This window comes from Centruroides sculpturatus, unplaced genomic scaffold (assembly GCF_000671375.1).
Source record: "Centruroides sculpturatus isolate CEXI.00-Female unplaced genomic scaffold, Cexi_2.0 scaffold1095, whole genome shotgun sequence".
Lineage (NCBI taxonomy): Eukaryota > Metazoa > Arthropoda > Arachnida > Scorpiones > Buthidae > Centruroides > Centruroides sculpturatus.
Window position 1 is genome coordinate 225,107 of NW_019385356.1, and position 19,430 is coordinate 244,536.

The 19,430-nt window shown below is 26.8% G+C and overlaps 1 protein-coding gene across 1 annotated transcript; it reads left to right on the forward strand.

The window, feature by feature from the left end:
- The first annotated feature begins 1,133 nt into the window (after positions 1-1,133).
- Positions 1,134-15,805, forward strand: LOC111638043 (peptidylglycine alpha-hydroxylating monooxygenase-like). Its single transcript, XM_023383674.1, has 11 exons — positions 1,134-1,332; positions 8,296-8,353; positions 9,325-9,546; positions 10,365-10,448; positions 10,531-10,588; positions 13,965-14,029; positions 14,548-14,628; positions 14,737-14,819; positions 14,899-14,952; positions 15,162-15,211; positions 15,281-15,805. The coding sequence occupies exons 1-11, from the start codon at positions 1,225-1,227 to the stop codon at positions 15,459-15,461; spliced, it is 1,044 nt and encodes a 347-aa protein (XP_023239442.1). The 5' UTR covers positions 1,134-1,224; the 3' UTR covers positions 15,462-15,805.
- Positions 15,806-19,430: the final 3,625 nt, after the last annotated feature.

The following is a 19,430-nucleotide window of genomic DNA, read 5'->3' on the forward strand; positions in this document are numbered from 1 at the left end:
TATTCTGCCAGTTTATTTAACTCGAATATGCTATTTTATTAAAATAAAAGAATAAACTTGTACGGTTTAACTTCATAAAATTATTGTATTAATAATAATTTTATGAAGTCTTTAATATGATTCTAAAATCAATAATATCACTAGAAGAAAAGTGTATTGAGATATATATTTTAGAAAAATTATTATCATTTTTTTAATTTTCCTCTAACACTTTATAAGTTCTTTGTAATAATTGCATAAGAATGAATATTTTTTTGCATTTAAAATTTCTAAGAAACATACTTTGATAATTTAACACTTAACACTTTCTACTGGTTAAAAGTCAAAAGGTCAAAGTCAACTTCGAATGAAATTAATAAGTGAAATATTCTTTCAATTATCAGAAATAACACTAACAGCTTTAGATCCATTAACTCTACTACATAATATTAATAGAGTTAACTTTTATTACTGTTATAATTTGTAAAAATGAATAAAGGTGAGAAGTCAAAAAGTAGAATTGGAACAGATGAGAATAAAACTAATCTGTACTAATTTATGATTCTATTGATCAAAGCTATTTTAAATATAGATCAACTTTCACTCTCTCTTTCTCTCTATAAATATATACATATAAGCGGATAAAATATAATTAATTAATTAATTATTCAACTAAAGTGAATAAAACTTAATCTATTTAATTTATACTTTTTTTTAAATTTAATTAATTAAAAATTAAATTGTTTAAGTAGAATTAATTAAAATATATTTTTTTTAATATATAGATGTAATTAAATTCAATTTAAAAGAATAAATTTGCTTGTAATTTCTATAATTATTTCGCATCATAATACTTCAATACGGCATGTTTATTATTATAATTTATTTTTATAAATTAAATTTTCTTGTAGCTATAGAAGTATTATCAGTAGAATGCATTAGATTAATATATTTGAATCAACATCTTGAGAGTATTTATCTAATTTTTTTTCTATTAATTCCTTTGTATTTTATTCAGTAAATAATTATTTAAAGTAATAACTTAAATACTTAAAAAATCGTTTGGAGATTACGCGTGTATTCATTCATACGTCGACAGGAATTGCTGACGTCAACGGGGAAAGCGCCTACTAAATCACGTGACTGCAGTTTCCTTTACGTCATCGTCAACAGTTGCCATGTCTGCATGACTGTAGGCAACCTTATGCGAACGTTTTCGATCGATATTTCAAATATTCGATCAACATGGAGAAACATATGTTAGTTTTTGCCATTTTTTTAACACAGTATTCATCATTATGTTTTAATTACAAAAAATTACCACTGTTAATGCCCGATGTACAACCAAAGCAGGTAAGTATTGTTTTTGTACCGAATAATACCGAACAGGTATTGTTATGTCATTGACTAGAAATCAAAATATTGCTGTCAAGTAATGTAAGAGCGCTTATAAAGGACTAAAATATTATAAGTAACCAAATAACATGTATTTACCTTACTAATGGATAATGGTCGTGATTAATTTTATCCTTATCTATTTGAAGATAATGATTAATAGTAAGAAAATCACGGTCAAGAATTGGCTGATATATATATATATATATATATATTACTGTGAAAGACCGAAATTAGAGAATGTCGATATTCTCCGGTGAATGTCGACACATACAAAATACGTCGGTGAAAGACCGAATATTTGGTNTCTATTACGTATAATTTTACTATATCATTTTTATATAAATTATATAAAAATACATACACATATATATATTAATGAATAGTTAATTAATTTTTTAAGAACTATTTTAAATATTTAATAAATTTAAACATTAATAAACATATTTTTGTAGATATGAAAATGTTGCCTCGTGGCGATTTTATGAGAAAACCTTTAACAGCTGCATGCATAATGACATATTTGATGATGTACAGTCAGGAATAATTTGGATTTCTTTTCTATTTAATTTTCAAACTTTTCAATAATTATGTCTAATTTTTTTATATTCTTAAAATTAATTTTATTATTTTCGTTACTTTTATTAACATTTGAAAAATAACCTAGAACAGAATAATATTGGTATTTTTCTAAATAAGATTTTTATTTGAAAATATTTATACTTTATTTAAAATAAGTTTTATTATTTTAAAAAAATATTTATATTTTTATATAAATTTTAAACTATCAAATTATTCGATTGGTATTTTTTTAACTATCAAATTTTAAAATTAAATAGAACACAGTTACTTAACATAAAAAGGAACTTTTTTCGTGTTAAAAGTTACTGTTCTACTTTAAAAGCAGATCAGTGGCAATCGTATTTTTAACTATAGGGAAAAGAATAATACATAAATTCATAAGGCGTTCAATGGAAAGATTATATTGTGAACTTGACAAAGTATCTAAAATGTTACAGACCTAAATAGTCTTAGTCGCATATTTTACCAATTTAAATAACATTTATATAGGCCTATGTCTGGAGAGTGTATTTATTTATTAAAAATAAAATAAAATCCTTAGAAAAAATTTTTTGAAGATTTTAAATGATTATTTTTAAAGATTTATAAGCTTTAAATAGGACTGTGATAAAACAAAAGTTTTATATCGAGATTCTTTCGATATAATGGCACAACAATAGCTTTAAAAGACATATGTAGAAAGGACTTTTATATTTTTAAGATGTTCATTATTAATTAAAGTAATTTATGGTCATGAAAGCCCAAAGACAGGGACGAGTTGGACACAGAAGATAGTTAATATTTACTCTTTTATGTAAAAAGCGAATGTTACGAAATGTAATAAATTAAATTTCCTTTCGATAAGTGGTAAAAAAGTATATATATTTTTGCCTGTTTTATGATTTTAATTGATATATTTACTTTTACTTTATTCATGTGGGACTTCTAGTTGACATTTGAGACCGTCCTAGGCTTCATCTCACCTTTCTCATGCCTTAATTATATATTATGTTTGCATCTTTTATTAATAGAAAGTTATAAGTAAACATTTGTTTAAAACATGCACTTTCAATTTCATAGTGCAGATGGAAATATCCATCAACTGATCTTTATTTAAATTAGTTTATATATAACTATGCTTGAGCTATTCTAATGTTTCCATTTACTTTATTATTGTCTGATTTCTAAAGTATAAAGCTGACAAGTGTGTAGAAAAATATATAAAAATATATTAAAAATTCAGTATAAAATATTAAATTAATGATAATTTTCGATACAATTATTTTTCTCATAGACTTCATTGACACTGTAGGAATAATATATGTAATTAATACAAATCGTTAATCATAATATTTAACTTTTATATAACATTAAAAAAGCGAATTTAATAAATATGATGTTGCAGTTTTAGTATGCAATTTCTCACGTCACGTCGCATTATGCATTATATTAAGGATAGCAATGCATTACTAAACATTTTGTATACATAATATTAATATTAATACTCACAACTAAGACGATATTTAAATTTCAAGCTTATTTGTATGAGAATTAATCAATTGACTATTTGTTAATTTACGAAATTATTAAGTAATATGATCTTAAGAAACTAATTTTTGTGTAGAGGTTTTTCTGTACGTTAATTACAATATGCAAAATTAACTTGATAGTTTCAAATTATTATTATTATTCTTTTAATAAATCATGTATATTTTAGACTTTCTCTCTTTTTATTTTTACTAAAAAATTAATATATTTGATGTAAGACATTAAAATACAGTAATGTGTAGAATCTCAGCCACGGTTTAATTAAAAACTATAAAATATAATTAAAATAATACAACGTTTAATTTTAATTAAAGAAAATAAAATCTAACTAAATAAAACTTAATGAGAGTTTTATAAATGCAATTTAAATTTGTTACGAAGATTGAAGGTTTCTTTTATTTACATGTTTCATATGTTTTACTGATGTTTTAAACCTCAAAATGTATGTCAACAGATGTGAATATATTTTAAAAACATATTGTAATTAGTTTATTTCTTTAGTAATTCATGACATTAATGCTAAATAGTTTTATGTATTTTAAAATATTTTATTGGAATTAGATGAAATTTTTTGTTCTTACAAGGTAGTGAGACTTGTTATAACAATTCCTCGAAGTTTGAATTTAGTAATTAATTAGAAAACTCCCTTATTTTATCATCAATATCAAATGCTATTTTTCATAGTATTTAGCTAATTTGGAATGGTTCCAAACTTAATTTTGCAATTTACTTAAATGTCAGATCTAATTCGTGTTGTCGCTTCGATGATTTTATTATATCATTGATAAACTATAAGAAAAATTTTCTTTAATTTTTTCAGTGTTCATTAATTAAATGCAAGTAAATTTAAATATTCTATTTTACTCACATACGTATTTATATTTTTTAATTAATTTAAGACGAAGATTTTGTGTCGAATATACCGGGTGATCGTAATTAAAGTATCTCTATTCAACGCTGTCTAGAAAGATATTTAACAGGCCATATGCGATCGGTTTGTTATGGTGACATTTCAAAACACGTGGAAGATATTTCAGTAAAAATTTTGTACCAAAAGTCACCGCTATGGTACTTTTGGCGTTGAAAGCAACGAATATTTTCTTTTGTACAAGAAATAATTTATTTGTACACGACACTCATAGAATACAAACAGCTTAACGATGCAGGGGATACTGCTCAATGTAACCCACCATTCTGAAGTTGTAAAATCTGAAGGCGACACGTTCAATGACCGGCCGCAATTGGTCCTCTACAGTGGTGCACTCAGAGGGAGCCAAGTCCCTCTGAGTGCACCATTGCACCCTCCAAAGAAAAAAAGAAGAAAAAAAAACAACACTATAAAAATTTTCAAAGATATTTTTCTAATTAAAATTTATTTTTGTATATACAGTATATATATATTGTGTCGTGTCTTCTATTTCTATAGTACTTATGAAGTAGAGGTCACATAAGACCCGGCTCCCCCAAAATTAAATCCTGAGTGCGTCATTGATCATGTGTGATTAGGGTTTCTCATTTCCCGGTCTTTTGCTTGTCCCGGGATCCCGGGATAAAAGTGAACTGTTTCCCGGGATCCCGGGAAATCCCGGGATAGAATTAATTATTTTTAAGGTATACAAAATATCTTGAAATCAAATGATATAATTATTTTCCATTTTTTAAAGTAATTTTAAAGTTCTGTAACCTCCAAAATCATATTAATAATGCTGTGTAAGGTCTATAGGCCTATAATAAAAATTACCTTTAAATAACGTAGAAATTTTCACAAATAGAAAAAAATTAATTAAAGTTTGCTGGAAACTGCATACAACAAAAAAAAAAAAAATGTTTTGAATTGAGTTAAAAATTAAAAAAATGAACTTCTAATTTAGAAGGTAATTTTCGTTTTTTAAATAAAATATAATACAAAATATTGCAAACTTTTATAAGATTTTAAAAAGCAAAGATGGTCAATACTCCGATAACTCACTCTAATTCTTATTTTAGTAATGAAAAGTCTTGCCACCGAGAATGCCCTTTCCGATTCAATTGATGTGATTGGAATAGTGTTTAATGCATTTAAGAGAAGACAGATATTATGTGTTTTTTCACCTGTAGCCTGGAAGATTTCGAGTTCGTTTTCGAGATTGTAGTACTTCTTTCGCTCTCTAGTATTCTTGATTTGTCTACCTTGGCTGCTTTAATAGCGGCATCAAGCTTAGAGCTCGATAATTCGGCAATTCATTTGGCTTTAATAATCAGGTTTATGAAGAAAAACTTCATACTTGCAGACTTTGTACTCGTTTGTATCCTTGCCCAATTTGCACAATCTGGCGTCAGGCATTTATTGAAGCTACTGGGCATGGTTAAAACTCAAGACAGCGTAAGCACAATTATTCCAGATATTACAGGTTCCGACAAGTAAAGAATTTTTATAGTCCTGCCACAAATAAGCTATATATTGATTATTGACCATTTGTGACATGCTATAACGAGCAAAATTTTAAAAAAAACTAATAGGTAAAACAACAATTAATAAATACAAATGTATTCTGACAGTGAATGAGATAATTATGCTTTTTATTTGCAAAATTTCTTAACCTTAACACAAAATAAGAAAAAAAAATGTGAATTTTTAAGAAATTTGCGGGATTTCCCGGGATAAGAAAAATTTCCCGGGATATTTCCCGGGTTAAAAAAACAACCGGGATCCCGTTTGAGAAACACTATGTGTGAAGCTTCTCACACGCAGTGTGATACTATTTCTAAAAGCTACCAAATTTGCAATATGTTCTCGATAAACTATGCTGTGTAAGCGTCATACCACCTAAAATTTCACGGTTTGCAGCTCCAAATGAGCCATAGTGATGAATTTTGGTACTAAATTCTTAAGGAAATATCTTCCACATATCCTGAAATGTCATAATACAAAATTTGGTGCATTTGAACTGGTAAATAGTTCTCTATATAGCGTTAAATAGGAGTACTTTAATAACGCGCGCGCGCGTGTGTGTGTGTGTGCAAGCAATACAGAATTATTGATTTTTTAAATGCCTATATCGTGATTAATATTGTTTTTGTTTGGCTTATTCTAAAAAAACAGGTATTAATATTATATGATACTTAATATTTTTTATAAACGAAACTGTTTCACTTGTGATAGCAATATTAAATTATCTCAGAGGCACGCAAATATACATTATGTGTACACATACACACATTGCCGGGGTAATTAAAACCGTGCTAAAGGTACATCATATAAAGATTATGTCAAGATTCAATCGTTAATATATTAAATATTTCTAAAATTAAAATAAACAATTTCTAATGTATTACCTATTATTTAAAAGGCAAAAATGATACATGTAATTATTATTATATAAATCACATCTGTCATTCGCTTAAAGTGTATATAGAAATCTCATATTCTATTTATTTTTAATTCAATGTGTGCAAAAATTTATAAAGAATTTTCAATAGATAAAAAGATAATTGAGTTACACTCGTCTAGAAATGTCAGATGAAGTTAGGAAGATTTTTCGAATGTTCCATTCTTTCGTATAGGCCTATATTACACTTACAAAAAATAAATTGATTAAAATAATTGAATATTTTATACGATATTCATTTTTATATAATAAGATTTGGTGTTGTTGCCGATTAATTTAATTACAATGAATCTTATTTATTCCTTTTCTATATATGCTGTGTTGTTGTTGTTATTATTATTTTTTAAAATTCTTGTTTTCCTCGACTTCAGTGTTTATTCTATATTTTAAATAAGAAATCAGAATTAGTTTATATATAGTTAATTTTTTTGTATATTATATAACTATTGTTAAGCGTCGTGTTTCTAGGAGGAGGAAATCCACTGTCTCACAACACTTCTTAATATAGATGCAAATAAATACAAAATATAATTTAATTTAAAGAAAACTATTTTCAATATTATAAAAAATTTATATATTTTATATAATCAAAGTCTTATTGTTTAATTTGTGATTTGATTTTTAATGATTTGTATTAAGTTAATTCCAAAACTATCAAACGAATAAAGTAGAACAACAGAATAGAAATAAAGACGATTTTATTTTAATCTATTAAATAAACTTTTTCCCATTAAATTATAATAATCGTATTTTATTACCTGTTTTTCCGTTTCCGAATTTAAAAGGCGGAAACGATTTAAACACGAAGACTGCATCTGAACTGATTTTAGTAAAGTGCAAAAGAGTGTACAGTCCTATTACAAAGTTTGTAGAGTGTAATAAACATTACTGGAGTGAGTAAAAAACAAGAATAATCAAATATTTTTCCTTTATATGTGTATTTTTTTTACCTTTTATGAAATTCAATAAAGTTACGAGGTTAGGAAGGAAGTGAACGAACTTAATCGCGTGATTGAAATAAGAAAAACTGACCACTTTGTCCTACTTATTCGATCATTTGATGTACGATTGTTAATAATTTCTACTTATCATAAAAAGTTGTTATTATATGTAGCTATATAACATATAAATTAGATTACAAACAAACAATTTAAATCAATAGGGAGTCAATTTTTTGATTAGAACTTCTATTTATAAACAAATATCGAGTATCTTTAATAATTAAGTTTTAATTAAAGTTTCAATCTCGTTTATTAAACAAAACAGAAAAAAATATATACATTTCTCTGTTATTTAATTTTTATATTAATAAAAATATGAAAAAAATTCACTGATAAAGCAATAATTACGATCTTAATAATAGTAATTATAGTTTTTTAATGGCTAATTAGATACGAAATGTCTGTTAAAATATATTAATTTGTATATTTTATTTATTTTTCAGAAAGAAACTTATTTATGTGTAGCTTATAAAATGAATAAGAACGAACACGAAAATATAGGTATGAAAATTTAATTAATAATTTTTTAATGTAATAGTTAATGCTATTTTGGAAATTATACTAAATGTAGGTGAAAATTATAAGAAATTTTTCTATTAATAACGTTTCCATTGTAATATTTAGGTCAATTCTTTAAGAGATAATTAATTTGTTTCGAAAAATCACGCAATAAAAGGATCTTAATAATAAAACGGAATATTTTAGGATTAGAATTAATTATTCATGTAAAAAAGTAAATTTTTCAATCGAACTTTAAAGGAATAATTAAATATATATATATTTTTTTCCAAACAGAAATTAGTTATTCTAAAGTATAAAAGTGCTATATTTTGCAAGACAATTAGATCATGAAGAATTAGATTTAATAATTTTACAATGACGGTTTAAAAAATTATTGATCTGATTGTTCTTAGAAAGATAAGTTTAATTAATTTAGAACATTGTAATTTAATACGAGTTAGAATCAGAGCTTTATTTCTCATCTCCAATTTAACTAGTCGACTCCATTATAATAGACAAAACTGAGGCTGGCCGAATAGCCTTGCTCATATTAATGAATCAGATCAAGAAAATTATAAGGCTATATAAATTATTATCGGGTAATTTGTATCTGTTAATAATGTTTTCACAGTAATTTGTGTAATAAAGTTTATAAATTAACGAAAATCATTACATTTCTTATTACAGAAATGTTTTAAAAGAGTAATAACTTTTGTATAAAATATACAAAATAAATGGGATTTTTGTTTTATTATTTTGGTCGAACAGCTTTATTCCATTTTAAATATTCGAAGAATGCCACTCGAGACAAAGGGAGAATCATTCTTGAATAAGAATGAGCTTTTTCAAATGTAATTTGACTAGTTTCATTCTATTATTCAGTTGGTATTATCAGTATTTTTTTAAAAATAATATTATGTAATTTTTGTATGCTTTTCAAATAATTATAATTTTGGCCTATTTTATTTCAGTTAAATTCGAACCTAACGCAACAATGCACGTCGCTCATCATATTTTGATTTACGGTTGCCTCGAACCCGGTTACGTTCAAAGAGACACACCCAGATTTGTTTGGAACTGTGGCGAAATGGCGGGTTCCAAATCGGAATATGTTTCAGCGCCCACATGTGCATCAGGCTCTCAGGTTATATATGCCTGGGCTCGTGATGCACCACCACTGGATTTACCCGATGGTAATAATAATAATAATTATATAGATTAATAAATTTGACTGTTAATGAATACAGAATTCAAAAAAATAACACAGAGTTATCGTATGANGTATTAAACAATTTCCCAGTTTGCCTTTTAAGGAAGAGCAGCTTTTCTACAAAAAGAACAAATTAACCTTTACGCATAAAAATAAAGTGTAGCAGTAACTTTTTTTTTTTAAATTAACAAAACAGTGATTTTAAAAATAATTTTAAAATAACAATTTTTTTCAAAAAATAAACCGGCATTAATTACAGTTCACTATAACTAACATCAGTGGCGCATTATCCTATGGGGCATCTTTTCTAAGTAAATTTTCCCCTAAAAAATTTCTCCGAGGAAAAACATCCAAAGTCGATGCCATACATGGGGCCTCCAATTCGATTTATGCTCGGGCCTCGCAAAGCTATAACACCCCACCAATCAATATTAAAATTCAGAGTAAATTCAGTAAATTATATAGATTAATAAATAGCATTGTTAATGAATACAGAATTCAAAAAAATAACACAGAGTTATCGTATGAACATATAATTCTCTTCACTCCCAGTATAGTAATTCATCGAAGTGTATTTTTCATATTAGATAATGTATTTTAATGAGGATTGTTACGAAAAGGAACTGTAAGACTTTTTGCAATTTTTATTAAATTGTTTTTCAATAATATTAAAATCTTAGATTACAGGAAACCAATTATATTTTACATATTCTTTTCCTTCCACCTAACATTATTGTATTCATTAGTACTATAATTTGCATAATATATTAATACATTTCTGTATTTTATGCATTACTATAGGTGTGGGCTTCAAAGTAGGAAAAGGAAGCGGAATTAATTATTTAGTTCTACAAGTTCATTATGCAGACGTTACTCGATTTATAAGTAAATAATTCGACTCCTTTATTAAAAATTTAAAATTCAACAAAAGAATTATATTTAAAATGTTCATAAATTTTTAATACAGATGGAGGAACAGATAATTCTGGAATAATTATAACGTTACTTCCTGGTACTGATCCAAGGTGAGAATTTCCGATATATTTTTTAAAATTATTGTAGTATTTTCGACTAGCTGTTACAGTTATGAAATAATACTTAATTTAATTGGTACTACATATCTAAGACCTGGACTTCACATTACCAAAAAACAGGAACTGATAACTGAAATTAAAAATTACATCATTTTGTTTTAGTATAATTTCCGTTTTATCTAAGCAACATTTTACCTAAGAATAAATACAGATAATTTGCGGCACTTATTGGAAATTTCCGAAAATCTTCGGTCAGATTTCTGCCTGACCGAAAACGAAACACTGGAAGTTGCGTTGTTTTGTGTTCATCTATTTGATTTTTCGCAAAACAACAGGATTTAAAAACTTCTTACACAGTAATTCATATAATTATGACAAAAACACTATAATTAGTTTGGTAAATTGACTTTAAAATACGTCAATATGCAGGTAAAGATTTCAACTCGTTGTAATGAATGTACTATACTATTTTAAAATTTAAATCAATATGTTAATAAACAAAAACAAAACAACTCCAAAGATTAATTGGATAAAGCTTTGCACTTCGATTACATTTCACTCTGTATTATATAAATTGAAAATTTATACAATTTGTAAACAGTACATATAAATATAATGCAAAATATTTTTTTAAAAACAAAAAAGTGTTAGATATAAAACTTAAATAACTATGTTATATATAACTTGTTTTTTAATCAATAGATTAAAGTAATAATATAAAATACATGTTATTTTCCTGTTTAAGTAATGCCAGATAGCCATACATTTTCAATAGCAAAAAGTCTAACGATCAGAGTGACCTTGCTCTAAATCAATAGAGACAAGACTACCTTGTCTTCCTATTTCCTTTTGGATGTGCCACTTTTCAGTTAATCATTCAGGTTTATTGTTTAGCGACATTTTGAAGTTTCTCTCTTGATTCAAATTTTACAACGTTCATTAAACTGTTTTTAACTAAAGTACAGTACATTAGAAACGTGGATCCGCCCTTGTATATTATCCAATTGGTGTTGGTTTAGTTAATAGACATTTTAAATGGTTATTTTCGAACAAGACTTTATTGTATTCTATCCTATCTAATGTAATGTAAATATGAGATATGAATCTATATATAAAAGTTAATGTAATTTAAATAAACTTAATTGAAATTAGATAAGATTACGTTGAGTAAAAAAAGGGGGCTAGTGTTGGTGGTGAAACAAACAGAAACAATAGAATTCTAAAAACAAATGAACAATTGTTTATTCTAATGTCTTCCATAATCATATTTTTTAAATTTATTTAATTTAAAATATGTGCTCTCCACTTCAAATTAGTAGTGGCTTTCTCCTGTACTGTACTTACTTTTCCTGTTAGCAATATAGTCGTGCCGATCATCTAACTCCTTTTGAGGGAAAATGTTTTAATTGAAATAACATGGCTTCTATTTTGCGTCAGAAGTTTGTATATACTTAATCGGAGCCTTCTGCCTCTATCCAGTCTTGAATTTCAACTATCTAACACCATTCTCGAACTTAAGGAAGGACAGACATCGGGCAACAGTGGGAATTTATAGACCTACAATTGTTTTTTTTTTCAAATTGCAGCCCAATTATATTTAAAACAAAAAAGGACGATACAAATGAGTTGTGGACGAGATTTTATTTGTAACAAGAAAAACATTGCACCAAGAGAAACAAACAACGCTCTCCCGCTCCCTGGAGTCACTTAATTTTTATAATTGTGCATTTTTCTTTTTCGTGTAGTTTTAATTTTAGAATATGGAATTTATTTTTATCCTTGAGGATTTTGTATTTGACGTCCTTACCGTCGCTGCGCCCTGTCGAATATACGTTTGCTCCACCCTTGTTATGGTACTGAATATGCATATATGTATTAAATTTCGTTTAAAATTATCTTTTGAATATTTTATATGATGGATATTTATTAATTTTTAATAGTTTGTAGCTATTTAAAGTGTAGTAAAATGATAAATTTATCGAACCTAATCACAATAGAAATTATAAGTAGTTTCGAATAATACGTTTAATGATTTAACTACGAATGGGACTAATCGTCACTATAAAAGGTTCAAGAACACGTAAAAATTCATTGTTTATATATAGGGGAGATCGGGGCAAGATCGGCATGTTAAGCTTTACTTAAATTTTGTGTAATAAATACTGCTGTAAACTGAAAAAAAAGCTTTGCATATTGTCTATTGGAATGTTACCTTACTATAGAACTGGTTAAAATCAGTTTGGAAATAAAAATAATTAAAATAATTACAACTTTACAAGAAGAGAGAAATTGACGAAGTTGCCCCGGGTATAGGGGCAAGATCGGCAACTTCTCTCTTTTTGTAAAGTTGTAATTATTTTAATTATTTTTATTAAAGTTGCCCCTGGTATAGGGGCAACAGTAATGGGGCAAGATAGGCACGTATATAAAATTATGTTATTAACAATGTATAAGTTGGAATTCACTATTAAAACAAAGAAATACAAATCCAACACCCATTTAATATTATTACAACGAAATGCAAGTTCAAAGACATATATACATGAATAACAAATGCAAACATGTTTTCATTTATCATCTGTTTGATTTTTATCCTTTGCTTCTAATGTGGCTTTATGTTGCCGATCTTACCCCGCTAGTCATGATTTCGAAACATTAAGTACAACCCTGAGAACAGAATGCCAAGCCACGATCTGGCCACGTGAATAAGTTGAAGTTACATCCTTCTAACAGGAAAAGTAACTTTCGTTATCATGGAATTATAACAAAACCTGCCAATTCAATATAAATGGAAAAAAAATATTATATGGAATTGAACGAAAATGAAAATTTGCTTGATAATTCAACTACGCTTGTTGGAGAACAATAAAAACACTACACTCAACAAGCCACCAATAAAACTCAACTGCCTAACCTATAACCAAAGTCTCCTTTTAATTTGTTTTTTAAAAAAAGCGCTTGACAAACTTGCCCCGCATGCCGAAGTTGCCCCGATCTCCCCTAAGTATGCCATTAATTTATTTGAAGTTAATATAATAATTCTATGTTACCTAGATTTTATGTTCCCTAGATTATTAGATTTTATACATATATAGACTCATACATATAGACTCATATATAGACTCATACTTTATAGATAAGTTCGCAGAGGTTTACACTAGAAGTGGATAATAAGAGCGAGGATCATATTAAACCTAGCTATAAGTATGGCGTGTTTCAAATTCTGGCTTAGGATTGCCACTTCTAGATATGAGTCCTGTATTGTAAACCTCTAAATTAAACCTCTATCAAACTTCTAGGGTTGGAACACACTACGTATAATTCTTTAAAAAACTTTAGCTTATATGATTTATTTTTTATTTTGCAGTGTTACGAAACGAGCCGGAGTGTACTTATTAGGAACGGGTGGCTACGCTCGTCCTGAATCAGAAGGTGAAATATAATATTTTAATATCTTTGAAGTTTTTACTTTTCCAGGGTGTCCCAAAAGTTTCCATACATACAAAGGTGAAATGTAAATTTATTCACAAAACATTAAAATGTCAAAATAAAGATTTGTGTCAGTGAATTGACGGAGTAAAGCAACGAAACACACGGGTGATCTGTCAATGGGGTAACTTCTAGCAGGACTTTCTATGTGGAAACTGGATTGTGTTTAGGTGTTAGACCCAGAACACTGCATGGTGACCAGCCCATTGGTTAGGACCAACTACCAGTGTTCAATGGTTTTATTTATTCGGCCACTGGTGGGCTTGATTTGTTTATAAAACTCGTCTCTACCCTCAAAATGAAATATTTTATCATTTTATAATAATTAATGCTAAAAAAGTTTTTAAAATGAAATCTCACAACAGATGGCACCACACACAATTTTAAAATCTGTCCGGGAAAGTTACACAACTCGTTGCTGGAGTTTTTTTATGTACTGAAACAGTCTATTTTATTTACAGAACGGTTTGAAACAGCTTGTAAAATTGATAAACCACTTATTCTTCATCCGTTTGCTTTTAGGACGCATACACATGCCCTTGGTAAGAAATTTTAATATAGTATCTTACTATATTAAAATTTTTAAAAAAATATATACCGATTTGATTTTCTTTCTTTAATTTAAAACTGAATATTTTATTAATTTTTAGGTAAAGTGGTTTCTGGTTATGTTATTAAAGGAAAAGATGGAAGCTGGAAATTAATAGGAAAACATAATCCTTTAGAACCTCAGGTGAATTGGGCAAACGTCAACATAAATTAATCTATAGATTATGGGCTTATCTTTTAAATATATATAATTTATATTTCAGATGTTTTATCCGGTGGAAGACAAAAATTTAATTATTGAACAAGGCGATGTATTGGTAAAAAATTAACCTTTACTTTTGAATATCAATTTTCTCTTTAATTAAAATGCCTATTAAATAAAATGAAAGTCAAATGAATAAATAAGTTAAATACAAAGACGTATAATTTATTTAATTTTAAAATTATATTAATATATTATGATGTTCATAATAATTACAACAATAATTTAATTATTTTAGAATAAAATAAAACATTTAAATTTCAGGCCGCTAGATGTACAATGTACAATTTTAGAGATCGAATAACATCCGTTGGGTAAGGATAATACAATTACCATAATTTAACATATGATATACAATTATAATATAAATAATATTTCCGTAGAGCAACTGCCGAAGACGAGATGTGTAATTTCTATATGATGTATTACGTAAACGGAAATGATATTTTAGATGACAAATATTGTTTCTCCATGGGTCCTCCCGGATATTACTGGAAGAATGATATATTGATAGATAAAATTCCTGAATGGGTTGAAGAAGATGCAAGTTCATTAAGAAAATGAAATTGTGATTATCTTCCTATTTACTGTTGTAAAAACAAACAACTATTACATAATAATTTTTAACTAGTTATTTATTTATTTATGTAAAAGTTTTTTGAAATATTTCTCTATTATTATATTAAATATAAAAGAAAAACACAAAATTCTAATCCAAAAATGTTATCTTTTAAGGTTTTAAAGTTCCTGAATTTTATTTACGAGAAACTTCCTTTTTTTCAGTCTAAAAACTGTAATTTAATGTCAAATATATTTTAATTTTTTCAAAAAGAATGTAAATAAAATATATTTATGAATTACTGAAATTAATTTGATTTGTTGAATTAAGAAGTACAGTATGTTTAAGAAATATTGTTTTAAAATAAAAAAGTTTAAGCTGTTTTAATTAATATAATTTTTTTTACCTTTTAACTACATAGAAACGTTTGAAAATATATATTGAAATTTAAATTATCGCATTATCGTTTATTTTATTCTCTTATTTAATTATTATGCATATATAATAACATAATTATTTCCTGGAAAAGCATCATAAATCGAAATCTAATTTCATATGGATTCAGTTTCGTAAATAATACACCGAAGCATATAAAAGTCAATTTGAATCCACTTTATTTTTATCTAATAACAAAAATTAGTATTTAATTAAGAAACAAAAGACCTTGTATTGTACTAAATTTATCAATAAATACAATAAATAAACATTCTATATCAGATATATTATAAAGATTATATATATATATTATCTTTATAATGTTTAACACTAATACAACATTTGCATACTGACAATTTTTGGTGGCACACAAAAGAGTCAGTATTATATCAAAAATGTCCTTACATGTATAAATGGAAAGTTATATTGAAATTTCACAGATTTTATACAAAAATATACAAATTATATTAAAAAATAGAAGGAAAATTAATCTTTATTTAAAATGTTATTCGACTTCTTAAACTTCTTAGAAGTCTCTTTCGTTTTAGTTCTTCTTTAAGAAGATGCGTGGATAAACAATTAATATTTTTTTAAATTAAAAATACATAATAAAATAAATAATTTTAATTTATATAAACAAAATATGAGTGAATGAATCTTTATTGGAAAAGTAGATCTTGTGTAAAGATTAGTGAATAACACTGTCCCATATTATACTCCCTGTTTCATGTATAAAATATATATGAAACAGATATATAGGCTACATGTATCCTCGTACAACAAGATTTCGCTCTAACACAGTTCGAAAATTATTAAGCTGTTTTTAACTGTAGATAAACAATCATTCGTAAAAGTGACGAACGAAATACAGCGATATCTCGTTTAAATAAATTAATATTAACGCGTAATACAGTACTATTAATTGTGATTGTTAGTTAATTATCGATTATTTTATTAAACATAATTCTCTTAGTATAACAAAAAGAATAGTATACTTTTGTTAACTATCGAAACCTAATCCTATATTTTGTATTATTCCTTTGTTTCGTATAGCACGGATTCGCATAACACGACATTTTTTCGTAAAGTAACTATCGAGTTATACGAGAGATACCTGTATTGTATTTAAATTCTAATCGTGATATTTGCTATTCTAATAAACAGCCAGACTATTTAATCCTTTCTTCACCCGAAATTCGCACTTCGGTTATTAAACTTACCAGGAAAAATTTATTATATTTGCAAAGATGCAAATATTATCGATTTCTCTTCGAAAGTTGAATGACCCAGGTGTGAACTTCCGGTCAAGAAAGGATAAAAATAATCTGGTTATGTAATAGTATAAATATATCTCGGAATATAATTCAGAAAAACAAAAAATGATATTTGTTATTTTAATTACATATTATGTTTCAATGTATGTTCAAAATCTTCCAGGATCAATATATTCTAATACGTTTCGATGTTAACACATTTGAATATAACTCTTGAGCTTCATATTTTTCTAATTCAAAAAATTTTTGGAAAAAAGCAACTTTTTTCGTGGATCATACATTTTTCTTTGATTCATCTTGCATGAATTCAATTCGCGCAAACCGTTTTCTTTTTTGAAGGTAGATCTGTTTTTCTTATGACCTAGCTCCTAATAAGAGACGGATCTATGGGGGTTACGAGGGTTTAAACTCTCCCCATTGAGATAAAAAAAAACATATGAAACTTTAAAATTATGCTATATTGGATAATTAATATTGTAATAAAAATAAATTACATTGACTTAATAATTATAAATTTCTATATTTAATATACAGGGCATCTAATAAGTCTGGAGCCCTAGAAGTTATGTTGTTCTTTCTTTATTCTCTTATAGGTAAAATGGATACTGAGTAAGGATGAATTCAAGTTGTTTTGTTGGTGGAACCCACAGTTAGCGAAAAATCGCAGAAGTGTTTAACAAGCTCTATAGCGGTCTGGATGAAGCCTGTTAAACTCTTCGCTGACTGTGGGTTCGCACCATCAAATCTTGAAATCATCTATCCTTAATAACGCCATGTTTTACCTCAATGTACTATTTGTAAAGTTAGAGAGGGGATGATCACTCGGTTTATGTTCGATAAGCTTATAATATTATATCATTTTACTATTAGGGGTGGGTGGCATAAAAATCATGATAGTAGTACTACTGCAATGGGGAAAAATTGCATAGTCTATATGTTTTGTAATAATTTTTTGAATTCCTTGAAAACATACATGAAACACCCAAACGACACCAACTTTCCACTGGGTTTTTAGTTCAAGCAGAGATCATTTAGTTATGTTTATCTTAATCATTCTTAAACATTGTGTCCAGTAGTAATGACAGCAGCAGGTAAGCGAAGAAAGTGGAAAAATTGTGCTTAGTAGCACTAAAGGAAAACAAAATGATTGCTAACTGTGACTACTCCTTGCGATGTATGTTGGAAAATATGCGCAAAATTTAAATTCACAAATGGTAATTACATAGTTACATTTATAAACTACCCTTTAGTTTAAGATCAAACTTGTAATTTGATAAAACTGAAAAATTTTCGAGATCCACAAATTTGATAAGAAAGGGAAAGAAACTATCCCTGGTTGGAACACTTCCATTTCTGTAAAACAGTAGATATGAAAGGTAGAAGGAGAAATCTCATCAGTTTTCTTTCTAATTGTACCCTGCTGTACCTGTAAAAGAGAAACAAAAATCAAGGTAACTCATAATTCCTGACTTACGAAGATCCTCTATATTTAGGATTATATGAAATTGGCTTACTACTATATAAATTATAAACCATTTAATTAATTTTGATTATTCTAGTTTTTTTACATTTTAATTTATTTTTAATACGAAATGTAATTATACCTTTTATACGAGCAGTCTCCTAAAATACGTTTCGTAGTAGTGTAAATTTAAACATAATATAATATTTAAATACTCATCTACCCACAGTATTTAAAACTCTTAATCAGTTCTCTCCTTTAAGGGAAAATATGTAAAACAGTAATAAAAGATTCAAAACAATAATAAGAAAAACTATTACACATGAAAATTATTTATTTATTAACAGATGGCTACACGTAAATTTACACATTTTGCTATCATTTCTCATTATGCTTTATACATTAGAGAGGACTACCTAGTCTCTGATTATATTCATACATTCTGGAATATTTAAATTTTAAATTATATGTTATTCTAGGTATTTTAAAATAAAATATTTAAGATACTTCTAAATTAAGAAAAGCTTCATTTATTCTTTTGTTAGATATGATACAGTTTACAACATTGCGTTTTTATTTATAATACATTACATAGGTGAACATTTTGATTTATATTATATATCTTTTAATATCGCTTATCTCTGATTAAATCTTGAACACGTAAAATATTTGGTAAAACTGTCACGAAAGCATAAGAAATACATACATATATGTACGATATTCGGTACGTTCATTTGTGATAATGTTAAGGAAGTGGAATTAGCTGTCTGAGAAATTTATGACTGTTGTTACAGGGAGGAGAG